General features: G+C 46.4%; 2 protein-coding genes across 2 annotated transcripts; one reads left to right on the plus strand and one right to left on the minus strand.

The window, feature by feature from the left end:
- The first annotated feature begins 3,807 nt into the window (after nucleotides 1–3,807).
- LOC124692394 (protein NUCLEAR FUSION DEFECTIVE 4-like) lies at nucleotides 3,808–6,397 on the plus strand. Its single transcript, XM_047225751.1, has 2 exons — nucleotides 3,808–4,251; nucleotides 5,062–6,397. Exons 1-2 carry the CDS (start codon nucleotides 3,808–3,810, stop codon nucleotides 6,211–6,213), a joined length of 1,596 nt encoding a protein of 531 aa, XP_047081707.1. The 3' UTR covers nucleotides 6,214–6,397.
- On the minus strand, nucleotides 6,365–8,141 carry LOC124692393 (AAA-ATPase ASD, mitochondrial-like). The gene has a single exon (XM_047225750.1). It carries the CDS (start codon nucleotides 8,102–8,104, stop codon nucleotides 6,470–6,472), a length of 1,635 nt encoding a protein of 544 aa, XP_047081706.1. The 5' UTR covers nucleotides 8,105–8,141; the 3' UTR covers nucleotides 6,365–6,469.
- Nucleotides 8,142–18,524: the final 10,383 nt, after the last annotated feature.

Here is an 18,524-nt window from a genome sequence, read left to right on the forward strand (position 1 = left end):
AGAGAGCATCTTGCCCGCCCAACAACTGAGTTTTTTGTCAAAACAATCCTCTACAGGTTTCCACAGGTTAGAACTAGTTTGAGTTAAGTTTAGACGCTATCGCGTGTGTGCTTGGTGAAGCATCCCTCTGAGGATGGCGTCGCCGTTTATCTATTATAGTTGTTGTGAAGGTTCTTGTGTTCATCAAGGATTGTCGTGCTTTGATCTTTAGGCATGGTGATCTCCATCATGTTGCTTGCTGGATTTATCCGCTACTTCAGGTTGTGTTCCGCGCGTAATTGAAAGTATCTACTACCCGGATTCTCGCTGTGAAAGATCGGGCAACATCTAGGAGGATCTCGCTGGGATCCCCTTATCACTAGCTAAGAGAAAATACACCGTGTGTGGTTGGTCTTGGGTACTCCCGATTTCACGTTGAAAAAGCAACCAAAAAACGTATTTGTGACTTCTACAAAATATTGAAAGAGAAATCCCTCGCGCGCACACACATACGACCTTGATACTTTCTCTTGCAAAATTTCAAGAAAATATACGATTGTATGCGAATTCCCTTTCTAGCGATCGAGCGTTGGAGCGAACAATTTGTACAGCGAAACCCGCCCCCGCGTATGCAGTTTTGTCGTATTGGATCCGATACCCCCGCGCCCGCGCCGGAAAAAGTAAAAACAATCTCCGTAAGAGAGCATCTTGCCCGCCCAACAACTGAGTTTTTTGTCAAAACAATCCTCTACAGGTTTCCACAGGTTAGAACTAGTTTGAGTTAAGTTTAGACGCTATCGCGTGTGTGCTTGGTGAAGCATCCCTCTGAGGATGGCGTCGCCGTTTATCTATTATAGTTGTTGTGAAGGTTCTTGTGTTCATCAAGGATTGTCGTGCTTTGATCTTTAGGCATGGTGATCTCCATCACGTTGCTTGTCGGATTTATCCGCTACTTCGGGTTGTGTTCCGCGCGTAATTGAAAGTATCTACTACCCGGATTCTCGCTGTGAAAGATCGGGCAACATCTAGGAGGATCTCGCTGGGATCCCCTTATCACTAGCTAAGAGAAAATACACCGTGTGTGGTTGGTCTTGGGTACTCCCGATTTCACGTTGAAAAAGCAACCAAAAAACGTATTTGTGACTTCTACAAAATATTGAAAGAGAAATCCCTCGCGCGCACACACATACGACCTTGATACTTTCTCTTGCAAAATTTCAAGAAAATATATGATTGTATGCGAATTCCCTTTCTAGCGATCGAGCGTTGGAGCGAACAATTTGTACAGCGAAACCCGCCCCCGCGTATGCAGTTTTTGTCGTATTGGATCCGATACCCCCGCGCCCGCGCCGGAAAAAGTAAAATGCCCTGCGGGAGATTCGAACCCGCAACCTCCTGGCCGTCACGCGCCTGCTGAGCTAACCAGGCGAGCTACCAATGGTTTTTGATGGAAACAGAAACAGATCGTTTTTATACTATCAACTGTATATGTTATAAACATAAAAATATGAACTTTTTTTTTCGCAAATTTCTTTTTGTGATATTTTCATTTGTATCAGTATTTTTGATTCCGTAAATTTATTCCAAATTTTACCTAGCAATGCAACTTTTTTTCAATTCCCTTTGTACAATTCCCTTTTAAAAATTCAGTATCATTTTTTCCATATTGTTGTTACTTTTGTATATAAAAATCATGTTATTTGGACTATTTTTTAATTCCCTGTTTTGGGCTAGTGGTTTTTAAGAGGGAAAAAATAACGGGTGACAGAACTACTTGCAACTCAAATGAACCACCACTTGCAACTCAAATAAGTACACTTGCAACTCAAATAAATATCACTTTCAACTTAATTAGATTTTGGATAGGTAATTTTTCAGTTTTAGCGTTGACAAATAATGGGCAGAGGGGTTGATAAATTGTGAGCTAAAATGTTTCTAAAATATTTTTAAATAAAATTAACTTTTCGGGTTGATAACTCTTCACATTTGCCATTGCTAAATAACGAATAGAGGGGTTGATAAATTATGAGATAAAAATATTCCTAAAAATATTCTAAATAAAATTAGGTTTTCGGGTCGATAAGTTTTCACATTTACCTTTGATAAATAATAGGCATAACGGTTGATAAATTGTAAGCCAAAAATATTCCCAATATATTCTAAATTACATTAACTTTTCGGATCGATAACTTTTCACATTTTAGCGTTGATGAATAACGGGCGGAGGGGTTGATAAATTTGAGAGTTACACATGTTTTTAATATATTATAAATAAAATTAGCTTTTCGGGTTGATAACTCTTCACATTTGCCATTGCTAAATAACGAACATAGCGGTTGATAAATTATGAGCTAAAAATATTTTCAAAAGTATTCTAAATAAAATTAGCTTTTTGGGTCGATAACTTTTCATATTTTACCGTTGATAAATTATAGGCATAGTGGTTGATAAATTGTGAGCTAAAAATATTCCCATAATATTCTAAGTTAAATTAGTTTTTCGGGTCGATAATTTTTCACATTTACCGTTGATAAATAACGAGCCAGAGGGGTTGATAAATTTTGAACTAATAAAAAGTTTTCAAGATATATCAACATTTTGAGAATAATTAATTGGTGGAAATAAATCTTAGATCGGAGTTACTTTTTGAGAATGAATTTTAGAATTAGAATGGATTGACGCTGACGTCTAATAGTTCGTGCATCATACTTCTTTTTTTTAAGTGCATACAAAGTTTATCCATTATACATTTTACTATATAAATTACATAGTATAAAACAAATCAGCTCATCTACCAGATGTGAAGTTGTAGTAGCTCAGCTGGTCAGTGTGCTGTTGCGTGGGTCGAACGTCCGGTCGAGGGTTCGAACCCTGTGAAGTGCATTCGAGTTTTTGCCACCGCGCGGAAAGGGAATTGGGCCGAAAAGGGAATTCCACTAGGCGAGCCAGCGCGCGGAAACGCCAGAAAAGGAATTTCACCTGGTCGGAAATCGATCGCTCCCGGTCTGGCGCGCGCGCGACCGCCAGGTAGGGCGACCCGATTGTATGTGCCTTACACACAAACAAATGGAACTTCTAGAGTGAAAATCCGAGTCCTTGGCCACTTCCTTTTTTCATCCAGATTAAAATCTATTTTGTATTTAAGTTTCAATTTCTCATGCATATACATGCATACATCCTCAACATGCAGTGTTTATGTTGTATTTTCTTGATTTTATATAGTATTTGTATGATGTCACGGTTCAGAACGGGATAAGGAATGGACAGGTACAAAAAGAAAACACCGATGACTAAGAAAATATGTGTGTATTGGGCAAATTTATGGTCTCATTTCTAATAAAATGGAACTAAGATAGAGACATTTTTCTTCAAGAAAAGAAGCATGCGATCTTTTCCAAGGTACTTTGGCATCATCTCCATTTTCATGAACAGTACCTTAAAGACGCGAAAGGTACATAAAACGATATAATTATTCAGAGTTGTCATCGTGCACATTATTATGCTCGAATTAAAAGCAGTCACCCTCACGAGAGAAAAGAAAGATTAAGGTTTTTAGCAAAGCATCATCCATGTTCTCCAAGGCAAATGGCTTCTTCTTGGTGGTCCCACAATGTCAGCGACACAATCACACGAGGCGGCTAGTGCTGCCCACGTATGCCACGACGTGTGAGCACGAAAGGGTCCTCCATCCCCTCCTTTTTCGCCACATCATTGGAGCCTTGAAGCCACAGGTACGTCAACGAACAAAAAAAGACGAGTTTTTTCTTTCCTTTTCGTTTCCATCGACCATCGAGTCCACCCCTTCTCCGGGTCGCCTGGCCCGCGGCGATGGCATCGGGCGCGCGGACGCGGTGGTCGGCGCTGGCGGCGAGCGCACTGATCCAGTGCTTCGCCGGGAGCTCCTACTGCTTCGGCATCTACTCTCCGGCGCTCAAATCCTCGCAGGGCTACGACCAGTCCGCGCTCGACGCCGTCGCCTTCTTCAAGGACGTCGGCGCCAACGTCGGGATCCTCTCGGGCCTCCTCGCCGCCTGGGCGCCCGGGGGCCTCCGCCGACCCTGGCTCGTGCTCCTCGCCGGCGCCGCGCTCTGCGCCGCCGGGTACCTCCCCATGTGGCTCGCCGTCGCCGGGGTCGCGCCGGCGCCGCTCCCGCTCGTCTGCTTCTACATGTTTCTGGGGGCGCAGGCGCAGACCTTCCTCAACACCGCCGACGTCGTCACCGCCGTCGAGAACTTCCCTGACCGCCGCGGCACCGTCATCGGGATCATGAAGGTCCATTCCCCCTCGTTCAGTTTTTGGATTATTGCTCTGCTCTTCGTTTCCTGGTTGTCTGTTGCTTCGCGCATCAAGTGAAATGATATGCTAGTATACAACCATGTGATTGTGAAACCAAAAGAATCTAGGCCAGCCACCTGCTCTGCTCCAACAAACCAAAAGCAATCTTGTGAAAGAACGTTTGTTCGGTTCCATTTCGTAGGGCATGACCGTGTGGGGAATCTGTTTTGGTTACTGGCATAACACTGTATATAGATTCTCACCAATGTGCTCATCAAAGCAATAGTTAGGGAAAGTTGGATTTGATGCAACACAACCTTACAAATAAACAGTTCTTAGAGGTATAGCTCCCTTGCCTCCAACTATGCCCCCTCGTTTCACCTCTTGGCGAGTCAAGCACTGGACTTGTATTTGAGATTTTTCATACATTGGTGCGATAATGGAGGAGCCCCAAATCCCTTCTGTATTTAACCCAAAACTGTCGCACATTTGCCCAAAGGTGAATGAAGCTTCAGTGTATTTTTTTGTTGGACACTTCTGAAGGAACTCTTAGTGTCATTACCTCGTTTGCTATTTTCTTGAGTTTTCTCCCAATTATATTTGTAGTTCTAATAATGTGAACTTGTGTGCATCCTGGGTTGCGCACACTTTACTCTGTACTCTTAACATATACTCTGTTTTAAGCAACGTAAAACATTAGCAATTTTACGGTGCATTTATTTGTTCTCACATCATTTTTTCCCCTGTTACTTAAGTGCAGATATATCCTTCCTATGGCATTAAACCATCTATGCAATTTTCAAACAGGGGTTTCTGGGCTTGAGTGGAGCAATACTGGTCCAAGTACAGCGCACTCTCAGTATTGATCCTAGCAGTTTCATACTTATGCTGGCAATATTACCCACAGCCATCACGTTGCTGCTCATGTATTTTGTCGATGTCTACAGCGCGCAACAACGGTACAATAAGAAGTTCCTTGATGCTTTCTCTCTCATTGCCGTTACTGTTGCTGGGTACTTAATGGTTGCCATAATCTGTGACCAAGTATTTATGATAAGTTCAGCCGTGCAGAGTGTTTGCTTCGTGATACTCCTGCTGTTGGTCATGTCTCCGGTAGCTGTTGCTGTAAAGGCACAGAAGACGGAATCGAAGCAGCGAGAAGAACCAAGTTTGGGAGAAAGAACTGGATTACTTACTGAGGAGACTGCAGAGGATTCTGAGAATGCCAGCTCTAGCACTGCACTTGTGGCATCTGGTCAGGACATGTCGGCGGACAAAGTAAACCTGAATGTAGTGCAGGCCATGTGTAAACTGAACTTCTGGCTGCTCTTCCTCGCGATGGCTTGTGGGATGGGATCGGGGCTAGCCACGGTGAACAACATCAGCCAGATTGGGGGATCCCTTGGCTACTCAAGCAGGGAGACCGGCACTCTAGTGTCACTCTGGAGTATCTGGAACTTCTCAGGAAGGTTTGGAGCAGGCTACATCTCCGATCACTTCCTTCGGTCACGAGGAGTTGGGAGGCCTTTCTTCATAGCTGCAACACTTCTAGTCATGAGCGCAGGTCACGCCATCATCTCCTCAGGCCTCCCCGCGTCACTATACATCGGATCTGTGCTTGTCGGCCTGTGCTATGGGTCTCAGTGGGCTCTGATGCCGAGCATCACGTCGGAGATATTCGGGTTGAACCATTTCGGCACCATCTTCAACACAGTGGCCGTTGCGAGTCCCATTGGCTCTTACATCCTCTCGGTTCGTCTTGTCGGGTACATCTACGACAAGGAGTCGCCACAAGGTGAGCTTGCCTGCGCCGGTAAGCACTGCTTCACGCTCTCCTTCATGATCATGGCATGTGTCTGCGTCTTTGGGTCTGTCGTGGCGTCTGTATTGTTCATCAGAACAAGGAAGTTCTATAGGCGGGTTATATATGTCAGACTGATGTCTTTTGTAGAGAAATGAGAAAGTGTATATGCAAACGATGTTACTTTTCTTTGTGTTATTATAACTATGTCATGTTAGCATTTTGTATGCTAGTACTCTCTCTATATAAAAACATTACAGTGTTCCCTTATTATGTAGATTAATAACATTAGAGTGCCAGAGTGGTCGCTTATGAGAAAATAAAGAAAATTATTTCAGTTGAGTGATACATATTTTCTTTCCACAAATACTGCATCTTAAGCGAGCACTAGTGAACAAGGCCACTCTATTCCTGTTACTTGTCAGCTTGCTTGATGTCTCCATTTGTTTCCTGTGTTGTCTTGTCCTTTCCTTCGTCTTTCTCCTTAGATTTGTTCGTCTCTGCCTCCTCTTTCTCCTTGACCTTGTTCGCTTCAGCCTCTTTGGCCTCCTCTTCCTCCTTCGCCTTAGCCGCCGCTGCGTCCTTGACCTTCTTCGCTTCAGCCTCCTTGGCCTCCTCTTCCTCCTTTGCCTTAGCTGCCACTGCGTCCTCCTTGGCCTTCTTGAGTGCCTCGATGAGGCCTAACAAGCACACGTCAGGGTCCCTCTTCTTCTTCTTGGACATGGGCATCAGGTTTTCTGCCACGTCGGCAGGTGACATGTCAGTCTCCTCGAGCAACTGCCGGATCTCGCCAAACAGCTCGTGCTCAACGATGACATCCAGGTAATTTTTTGCCAGAACCTTGAAGCCCTCGAAGCGGCAGTAGGACATCTCAATGTGCTTGTCCATCCTACCTCGACGGATCAGCGCAGGGTCCAGCTTCTCCTTGTGGTTGGTCGTGAAGATGATTATCCGCTCGCCCCCGCATGCGGACCACAGCCCGTCGATGAAGTTGAGCAGGCCCGAGAGTGTTACCTTTGTTGCGTCGTCCTTCTCTGGGTCCGTCGGTAGCTTGGGTTTGTCGTTGTCATCGGAGTCCTTGTCACCCTTCTTGGACTTACTGCGCTTTCCGGTGAGGTCGACGGAGCAGTCAATGTCCTCGATGACGATGATGGACTTGCCCGTTGTCTCGATGAAGAGCTTCCGAAGCTCGGTGTTGTTCTTGACTGCGGTGAGCTCGAGATCGTAGACGTCGTAGTCGAGGAAATTGGCCATGGCGGCGATCATGGTGGACTTGCCGGTGCCAGGAGGGCCGTACAGGAGGTACCCGCGCTTCCACGCCTTGCCGACTTTTGCATAGTACTCCTTGCTCTCCTGGAACGCCATGAGGTCGTCGATGATGGCCTCCTTTTGATCAGGGTCCATGGCGAGCGTGTCAAAGGTCGCCGGATGCTCAAAGGGGACATGGCTCCATACGCTCTTGGCCCGGTAGGGGCTCGAGCTGCTGCCAGCACTGTTTGTGAAGAGGCGGCGCTGCCGGTTCTTGACAGTGACTGCGCGGCCCTCCCCAAGCACGAACGGCAGGTAGGTGTCGACGACGAGGTCGCGGTGGCGCCTGTGGAAGACGACCCGGTAGAAGCGCCTCTCGTCCTCGCCCGGGTAGAAGCTGATGACGTTGGCCTTGGACTGCCGCTTGGACGCATACCACCAGATGGTGGTGCCACCGAACTCGTCGACGACCTCCTCGTTGTCGTCGACGGAGACCTGGAGGCTCTTGCTGTCCTTGCCGAGCTCGGCCCTCAGCCTGCGTGCGCGCCGGGCACAGGCATCGCCGAGGTAGGCCTCGGCGGCGAGGAAGAGGTCGCTGCGCTGGAACCGCTCGGCGCCGTACTCGGAGATGGTGATATGGAGGTAGGGGTTGAAGTAGGATGACAGTTTGGTTGCCCAGGTGGTGAGGTAGAGGCGGAGGGTGGGTGGGATGTGGTTTTGCACCATGGACCAGAGGAAGATGCCGCTCGCCAGCACAGACCCCACCCCCGCCCACCTCTCCATCATCATCGCTGCCGCCATGGCTGGATGTACCTCCTGCTGTTTCCTGATGGAAGGCTGTAGCTCGACCTGGATTGGACTGGACGCACGCTGCGTGTGTATTTATATAGTGCTGCTGGACATTTGTGTGCTGATGTTCTTAGGTTGACTGACCTGAGCGCGGCCGGTCGTCGGGCGGCGTCGGAGCAGGTCAGGAGGATTTGTCGGAACTGAGAAGCAGCGATCGATGACTCCAAGGAAACGAGATTGATTGGTGGATGCAGTGGCAAATGCAAATTTGGCAAGCTTAATCTGGTGCCAAGTATCAACCAGATGCGTCATTTTGCGTTTGTTAATGCATCTTGCCGCTGACAGACGAGTATAATTTACGTGTGTGACGATATCATGATCGGTGAGTGAGTCGTGAGCAGGACGAAATATGGTGACGAACTGACGGATGACTTCATGCATGTGTTGGTGAAGACGCCCGTCGTCATGTACCTAGCAGATCTTTCAGTCTGGGCCTAGAAGCCAGACTGTTGGGCCAGGACTACCGTTAACATTGTGCATTTGGGCCAACATTGGCGTCTCCAAGGATGTTCTTCAATTCTCCATTTGTCAAAAACGGACAACACCGTCCAACGATGTTCCTTAAATACCCAGCCTTCCTAAAACCATGTCTACTTTTCTCAAACTGTCCTCAGAATTGAGGAAAAATTGAGGAGCTCTCCCATTTTAGTCTCCATGTCATCGTTTTGTCTCAGCACACTCCTCCATCTATTCCTCTCTCTCTCGCCGCGTCGAATCCGGCTCACCAACCATTGCCAACGTCAACGAGATCCTCTCGGAACATGTCGTGCCCTCCCGAGGCCAGATAGGACGGTTGTCGCGACACCTTGTATGGCCCCGGGAGCTCGCCGAGAGGCTGGTGCAGGTTATCTCATACGCCAACATTCTCCACCCACCGCTTGTCCATCACGCCGCGATTCACTTCTCTAGCCTGTGTGCATCCCTGACAGCTACAACTCACGCCACCGCAACATGCCGGGCGTCTCTGGTAGCCCTCCAGGTCATCGATCTCTTGTGTCATTGACAATGCAGGTGATGGGTGTCTGTATCAGATCAATGAGGTGCATGACGGTGACAACCGTGGCTTAGATATGCAGGACGTGGCTCGAGGAGATCGAAATTATGACAAGTAGATCTCACGTGTGACGTGTCGATATGTATAAAGATGTAGAGGAAAATGTCTAGACAAATAGGGTTGGACAAACGAGAAGTGACCTTGGATTACAATGGTGGAATGTCCATCCTCATTTGCCCACCCCTTCCCTTCCCTATGTGGACAGGATTTGATAAACACCATTGGAGATGCTCTCATGTGGCGCCAAATCACAGCATCTTCGTTCTTTTGTTCTCTCCGTGCACAGAACGGGTGCATCAATTCTTAGAACATGCATCAAGACCCTTCTCTTCTTTTGGGATGTAGGCAATGAAAGCTGGCAAAGTGGTAAAGAAGTGGACTCTATTCAAACAGATTCGGATGCGTAAAGGGGGTAGAAGGTAGCCTTCGCATCTTGCATCATGTTTAATTGTTCCAAACTAATAGAAGTAGCATTAATCAAATTGCCGCCGGCGCGATGTCCCTATGATGCTTCTCTGTCGATGCGTCCAGTTGTCGTCTCGCTCCTCTATCGGTGTGCACGCCGCCCTAGCTGGTGGTCCACGTCCTCCCTGACAGTTGAGTCCCTCCCGACGCCATACTTCCATGTGTCCTCCACGAGTTTTCATTGTCGCTAACCCTAGCACGCCGTGCATGCGACATGCCATTGTCGAGGACGGTGGGCTAGCCCGTCGTGCGTGATACAGGACATGGGGGCGGTGCCCCGAACCGCAGGTGTGGGCTACGAGCTGGTATCGACGGCGCTACCATTGTTATGTGGATTTGCATCATAGGAAGAGTTTTTTTTGCTACAATCGTTCTTCGGATTTGCATCACACATGAAGAAAGTGTCTGCTAGATACGTTCTTTGGATTTGCATCACAGGAAAAAATATTATGCTACATACTTATGTGGATTCGCATCATGGGAAATTTTTTGCTACATTCGTCCATCGATTTTGCTACAATAGCCAAATTATTTGGGGCGTGGTCTCTGGCGATGTCAGGTCGGGCTTTTTGTCCATCAGGAGGATCTTGTATGTTTTAACCGTCGCGGGAAAATTTAATGCAACAGTGTTACATTATCACATAAAATATGCTACGAGGTCTCCGGCATGGTTCATGTCCGATGGGTCCTTATCTATTTTTTTTGTCGAACAATACTTTGCTATATCGAATCAAAAGCGGGAGCACTTTTTTTTCATAGAAGCATTTGCGGGATTCAGATAAAAGTTGGGTTTGCTACAATAGAAAAGAAAACACAATCAAAACGGCTTTTGTATCATGGTAGTATTTGCAGGATTGGTAGTTAACTGGTCCGTGTGGCGGTGTGGGGCAATACACTATCTCAGTCTGGCACGAGCCTCGTAAACACTGAGACAACGACCTGGGTGGATTCTAGCAACTTAGTTTCACAAGGAATTAACATGATACTACAGCAACATGTAGGACCCAACGAGATATCTTAATTACAACTTAAATTCATGACTGCAGAAACTCAATTCGGCTCCCGGGTGCGTATGATCCCTTTACCATAAAAACATATTTTCAAGTGTTAAAAAATTGAGACAAAAAAGTTTACATGTACATCTCCATAATATATGTGTATTTGTCAAGTTTCACGAAAAAATAATATTTTTTGTAGTCTAAGCGAAAAAGAGAAAATTTATCTTGTGACAAGTCGTTGTTTCAGCACCGAATTTTTTCTTTTTTACACACGCCACAATACATGTCGATTTTTCATGAAACGACTTTGTGAGCGCATAACACATGAAGATGTATGTGCGAAATTTTTGTTTCAATTTTTTAACATTTTAAAATATGTCTAACATGTATTTCAAATAAAGGCGTATCTTATTTTTATTTTTGAAAGCCTGTTAGGCTGTATTTTAAAATGTTAAAAAATTGAAACAAGAAATTTCCGCATCCCATCTTCATGTGTTATGCGCTCACAAGGAAATCGTTTCATGAAAATCGACATGTGGCGTGTCTTAAGAAAATTGGGATAGCTAGTACCTTGTCACAAGACTCAATTTTCTTTTAAGCAGACTTACAAAAATATTGACGCAAGTGAAAACGACAAACTCTGCATATATTATGGAGATGGCTACATGTAAACTTTTGTCTTTCAACACCAACATGAAAAATATGTTTTTTTATGTTGAGATCTCTTCCATGTGATGAGATTGCGTCTTAAGTTATATTAGGCTAATATAGTTGGGTCCCAGTATCATGTTGGTTTCCTTGTGAAACAAGGATTGCTTTAGAATCCGCGAATAGTCTCGGTGTTGCGAAGATAGAATATAACGAGATAATAATATTGCCCACGCGGACCGGTTAACTGCCAATCCTGCAAACAAGCCCGTTTTATTATTGTTTCTTTCTATTGTAACGAAACCCAACTTTAATACGAATCCGCAAATGTATGAGTAACCACGCGGTCGATAACGAGTATTGTTCGACAAAAAAAATCAGATGAACTGTCGGACATGTTTATGCCAGGCCTCGTAACATACATGTGATAATGCTATTGCGATAAATGCATGACAATATACAAGATCCTCCTGATGAACTGAAGCCTGACATGTGATTGCGCCTAATATTGGCTATTGTAACAATCGATAGTGAAATAACCAGCAAATTTCGTGATCTTGATCACATCGTATGTAGCATATTCCTGCTGTGATGCAGGCTCAAACGTATCTGGAATTCTTCATGTGTGATGCAAATCGAAAAACGTGTAACAAAAAAACTCTTCGCGATACTGGAAATCCACAAACAATGGTAGCGCCGTCGATGGCTATTAACGCTCTGGTTGGTACGCCCATCATCTGTCATCGCGCCCGCGACGAACTGTACAAGATCTCGACAATGGCATCAATAAGCATGCGCGGCGATGCTAGGGGTGCGTGTGAAACCGTGGAAGAGCACGTAAGCATGGCGTCAGAGAACTCAGCGTGGGGCGTCAGACCACCATTAAGCTGGCGTGCCCACCGATGGAAAGGCCGGCGAACAACAACTGGCATCGGCGAAATAGGAACATCGTAGCCGCCGTGAAGGTGTTGTCGCTACTTTCAGTTTGGAACAATTAAACATGATGCAGATGCGAAGGCTACCTTCTACCCCTTTTGCACGTCGATGCGAATGGAAGTCGCTTCTTTACCGCGCCGGCTTTCGTACCGCAAAGAAGAAGAAGGGTAACGTGCATGTTCTGGAGATTGATGCCCGCGAAACGAAGAACGAAGATGCTGTTCGGCATACATGAAGCATCTCAATGGTGTTTATCAAATCCTGTCCGCATAAGGGAAGAATGAACTTAAATGAAAGAGCATTCATGCATTGTAATCCAGGTCACTTTCTCGTTGTCAGCTATTTAATCTGAACATTTCCTCACGATGTATACGCTATCGAACTGCGTCACTGCGTCTACTGGCTCATAATTCGATCTCGTCATATCTAAACGCGATTTGTCGCTGTCGTGCGCGCCTGTCCCGATCTGGTACCATCACTGCGTGTCAATGACTACAGAAGGCTCGATGACGGAGAACTACCGAAAGGCATGCGACATACCCGATGTGGCATGGTGTAGGCCAATGAGAGATGCGAGCTGAAAATGATGCAATGTAATCGGTGATGGAATGTTGGCGTATGTAACTGCGCGACTCTCGGCGGCTCCCGGGGCATACAGTGTCAGCGTTTCTTTCGTCCTGCAGCCTCCGGAAGAAGCGCGATAGAAGTCTTCGTTAACGAACCAGCCTAATGTTTGGTAATAACATGCGAAGAAGAATGGAGAAGTGTGCTGAACAAAACATTGTTCTGAAGATAAAATGAAACTCAATTTGCAGACAGTGAAAAGCAGACATGGTTTTAGGAAAACTGGTATTTAAATCGTTGAACAGTATCCGTTACAGCAAATGAAGGTAACGTATGGACGCCAATGTTATTTGATACTTACAATGTTAGTCTATTGCTGTCAGCTTCTAGGCAGACTGAAAGATCTGCTAGGTATGACGACGAGCATATTCATAACATCATTATCAGTCTCGCAGCGCGCTCACTCGCGATCATGATATCGTCGCGCGTAAATTACTCGTCTGTCAGCGGCAGATCAACAGAGCGCGGAATGACGCATCTGTGCGCTGGCGCAGATTAAGCTTGCCAGAGTGCATTTGCTGCTGCATCCGCAATCAATCTCGTTTCGCTGAGTCATCGTCGCTGCTTCGATTCCGACAAATCCTCTGACCTGCTCCGACGCCGCTCTTCTGACAAACCGCGCTCGACAAGAACATCAGCGCAAATGTCAGCAACCTCAGCCGTATCAGTCAATCCGGAATCGGCAGCCTTCCATCCGAAGCAGGGGTAATCCGGCCATGTGGCGGCGACGATAATTGGGCGAAGGTGAATATGACGGCGGCTGGTCCAGCTGATGCAACCACCCTCGCCTCTGCCTCGCCGCTGGGCAACAAACTGATAAATCTATCAACCCCTGCCTCCATATCACCATCTCCAGTCACGGCATGGTATTCCAGCGCAGCTCTTCCCTCTTCCTCGCCGCCAGCCTCGGCGATACTGTGTAGCGTACTGCGCAGAAGCGAGGCGGCAGCAACCTCAGGTCGACGGCGAAGAGGAACAAACCGACGAGAGACCGATGGCACCATAAATCTGGTGGTATGCGTCAAGCGGCAGTCCAGACCCAGCATCATCAGCTCTACCGAAGGGCGAGCCGCTTCTACAGTGCGTCTTTCATCCACCAGCGACCCGTCATTTCTACTGCCGTTCGTCGCGAGAGGGCAGCGCCAGTCTGTCAGGAACCGACGGCCATCTTCTGGGCGGTGCTGGCAGCCCGCTCGAGCCTGCCAGGCGCAAACGACAATGAAGCCATGTCTACTGGCGCATCGACGACCTTGCGCTAAGCCATGGACCTGATCAAGAAGGCCATCATCGGCTGACCATGGCGTTCCGGAAGCAAGAATACCTTGCAAAGAAGATCGACAGCTGGCAGTACACTGCTCGCGACCCTCGACAAAATCTATGGGCGCCGCCATGGCCAATTTTCCTGGAGCTTCGGCATCTACGATCTCGAGGCTCACCGCGATCAAGGCTGTACCGAGCTCGAATGTCATCGGACAGCAGTACATCATCGTCATCGGAACATTGATCTCGTCGACCTCGCCGGCATATCAAGTAAAGATCGACTGTTCTTGTTTTTCATTAAGCTGCCGACGGTTTCAACGGTCGGCATAACTGCGCTCTCGAAGATTTCTTTCAATCGACGAGCTGTGATCGAGCAGCGGATAATCATCTTCGACCAATACGAAGCTGATCCCGTCAGGCTGGTTCAAGCGCGACGAATGATCTACTGCCGCTCGAGGCTTCAGGTTCTGGCAATGCCTGAATGTCATCGTTGAGCACGAGCCCTGCTGGCGAGATCCGGCGTTTGGTATGTCTGCCGACGTAATGCCGCATCAGAAGAAGGCACCTGACAGCTGATCATCCGAGACGCTCCAGAAGACCAGAACAGTGGCAATGGGCAAAGGAGAGAGAGTGAAGGCACTGAAACGAAGAAGGTGGGAACACAGTAGCTCAAGAGAAGGAGAAGAAGGCCAAGAAGAACTGAAGCAGTTTAGATCAGGAAGAAGGAAGGAGGCATGAACAGACAAATCTGGGAAAGACGAAGGGAAAGGATCAAGACAACACGAAACAAATGACAAACGAAAGCTGACAATAACGAGATAGTGACGCTATTCGCAATTAACAAACTTGGATACGGTATTTGTGGAAGAAAATATGTCACTCAACGAAGTAATTTTCTTTATTTTCATGGCGCGACGCTCTGTTCTAATGTTATTAATCTGCAAGAAATAGACACTGTATGTTTTTAGCAGAAGAGAGTGCTAACATGCGAAATGCTTGTATGTTTATGGTTATAATAACACAAGAGTAACATCGTTTGCATATACACTTTCTCATTTGGTATCAGTCTGACATATATAACCAGCCTATAAGAACTTCCTTGTTCACGATGAACAATACAGGCAGCAGCCGCGACCAGACCCAAAACTGAACACATGTAATGATCATGAAGGAAACGATATTGTACTTGCAGCATGGTAAGCACTGCTAATGGCGACTCACCCCAATGATAGATGTACCATTTTGACTCGAAAGTCTTAAACAATAAACCATAGCGACGCTGTGTTGAGATGTGCGAAAATAATTCAACAATATCTCGGCGTGATGCATCAGAAACGCTGAGTATAGCACAGGCGGGCAGCTTACAGATCCACGATGTATGAGAGAAGCTGAAGGAGACTGATGGCGTGACCTGTGACTAAGTGTTGCGGCTATGGCCTCTAACTCCGTGGGCGAAGAAGTGATGGAGATCTCGGCCTGCTCACGAGAAGTTCAGATACTCAGGTGACGCTAGAGTGCTTGGCAACCGAGGATCCCCAATCTGGCGATGTTATTCGCGATGGCTTGATCCCATCCGCAAGCCATCAATGAAACTCGGTTTGCACATGTACCACTACGTCTCAGGTTACTTTCCGACATATTGGGCCGCCACAAGTCACGAGGGAATGTAGAGCGGCATTCCTCCGTATCGCGGTCCCTCGGTAAGTAATCCAGTTAACTCTCCCAGGCCCCGGTTCTTCGCTGCTTGATCGTCTTCTGGTGCCTTTACAGCAACGGCCTACGAGGAACATGACCAACAGCAGGAATATCGAAACAAGCGCTCTGCGCGGCTGAACTATCATAAATACTGGTCTGGATATGGCAGTAAATACCAGCGGCAGTAACGGCAATGAAGCATCAGACTAACATTGCCGTTGATGCCTGGCTATGGTAGCAAAGTATGGTGGCGCAACGTGATGGCGACAGGCCCAACGCGCCAAGTATGTGGGATCAATACTGGAAGTGCGTGTGCTGAACCGGTATTATCACTCAAGCCCGAAACCTGTTGGCGTGCATGGGCAGTTTTGTCGCCATAGGAATATCTGCATAACGAGGAAAAAATGATGTGAGTAAATAAATGCGCGTAGAAATGCGTTATGCGGCACAGAGCCTATGTTAAGGAAATTACTGAAACAAACAATGGCATGGCAGATACACCTGAAGTGCATTATTGGGAACTACAAATATAATTGGGAGAAAACTTCAGAAAACAGGCAGGTAATGACACTAGTCAGCTTCAGAGAGATGTCAACAAAATACACTGTCACCTTTGAACTATGTCACATTTGATTTTGGGTTGAAATACAGAGAGGATTTGAGACTCCTCCATATCACGCAATGTATGAAAATCTCAAAAATGCAAGTCAGTCTTGACTCATAAGGATGAAACGAAGAGAACGCCGGAGGCAAGTAGAGCGTTTATTTATCAGGTTGTGTTGCATCCGTCAACCTTTAACTATTCTTTTGATGAGCACGTGAAGTCTATGCTCAGTGTTATGCCAGTAACCAAAACAATTCCCCGCGATACTTACAAAGAAATGGAACCGAACAAACCTTCCTAAGATTGCTATTTCGGTAGGCAGAGCAGGTGGCTGGCCTAGATTCTTTTGCACAATCGCATGGTGTATACTAGCATATCATTTCGCTTGATGCTGGCTATTTTCAGAGAGCAGGCAGAGCAACTAATCGACTGAACGATGAACCTTCATATTCGATGATATATGTTTGTGCAATGAGAAGATCACGCCTGCGCCTAACTGAAAGCGCAGACGAGCGAGGAAGCGGCGTTCCATCGTTTATGGAGTACCGGCGGCGCAGACGCGGCGCCGCAAGCCTGAAGCCGAGTCACAGGCGCCGGAGCAACGGCGGCTGAATCGACGATGTGGCGACGGCGTCGGCGCAACAATCGTAACCTGCGAGGATTTGAACGCCGGAGTAAATGCCGAAGTATCAGACTCCGGCGAAGCATAGTTATCGATGCGCGCTCGCCGCACGCGTCCGCGCGCCCGATACTCATCAAGCATTGAAAAGTGAGACTCGATAGTCGATGAAACGAGGAAGAAATCGTCTTTTGTTCGTTGACGTCACACTGTGGCTTCAGGCTCCAATGTGTGGCGAAAAGGAGAGATGGAGGACGCTTCGTGCTCGTCGTGGCGCGTGGGCGGCGCGCCGCCTCGTCGTGTTATGTCTGGTACGATGAACCGCAGAAAGAAGCCATTTACTGCTGAAGAACATGGATGATGCTTTGCTAAATAACAATCTTTTCTCTCGTGTGACTGCTTTTAATTCGGCAGCATGTGCGCGATGACAACTCTGAATAATTGCTGTCGTTTTATATTACCTTTCGCGTCTTTGGAAGTACTGTTCATGAAAATGGGGGTGTGCCAAAGCCTTTTGGAGAAAGATCACTCATCTTTCTTGAGAAGAAAATGTCTCTATCTTGGTTGATACGATAAATGAGACCATAGAGCAATACACATATTTTCTTGGTCATCGGTGTTTCTTTGTACCTGTCCTCATTATCGTTCTGGTTTAAATAGACATCATCTGATACTATATAAAATCAGAGAAAACTCCCAACATAAACTTTGCCATGTTGAAAGGGCTGTATGCAATGTATATGCATGAAAATTGAGCTTAAATACAAAATAGACTGTCTGGATGAAAAAAGTGGCAAGTTTCTCTGAAAACATTGTTATTATTAATGAGCACATGCAATCGAGTCGCCCTACCTGTGATCGCTTGCCGGACCAATGATCATTTCGACAAAGGCCTTTCTGGCGTTTCCACGCGCTGGCTCACCTAGTGGAATTCCTTTTCGAGCTTATTACCTCGCCGCTGATGGTAACTTCAGTGCACTTCACGGGGATTCGACCCTCGACGGACGTTCGACCACCGCTGACCAGCTATTTGCTTCGCATCTGGCAGATGAGCTGATTTATTTACATACTATGTAATTTATATAGTAAATGTAATGGATAAACTTGTAATGCACTACAAAAAGAAGTATGATGCGCGAACTAACCAGACGTCGGCGTCAATCCATTCATTCACAAAATTCATTCTCAAAAAGTAACTCGATCTGGGTATTTCCGCCAGTGTTCTCCGAATGACGAGCTTTTGTGGTTCAAAGATTTATCGGCCCTGCGCTTCGTTGACCCCATCAGCGATGAAAATTATCGACTACAAAACTAATTTAACTTGAAATATTATGGGAATGACACAATGACCAACCATATACCTATAATTATCAGCGGTAAAATATATTATCGACAAGCAATTTATTTAAGGAATACTTTTGAAAATATTTTGCTCATAATTATCAGCGCTATATTCGTTATTTAGCAAT

This window comes from Lolium rigidum, chromosome 2 (genome assembly GCF_022539505.1).
Source record: "Lolium rigidum isolate FL_2022 chromosome 2, APGP_CSIRO_Lrig_0.1, whole genome shotgun sequence".
NCBI lineage: Eukaryota > Viridiplantae > Streptophyta > Magnoliopsida > Poales > Poaceae > Lolium > Lolium rigidum.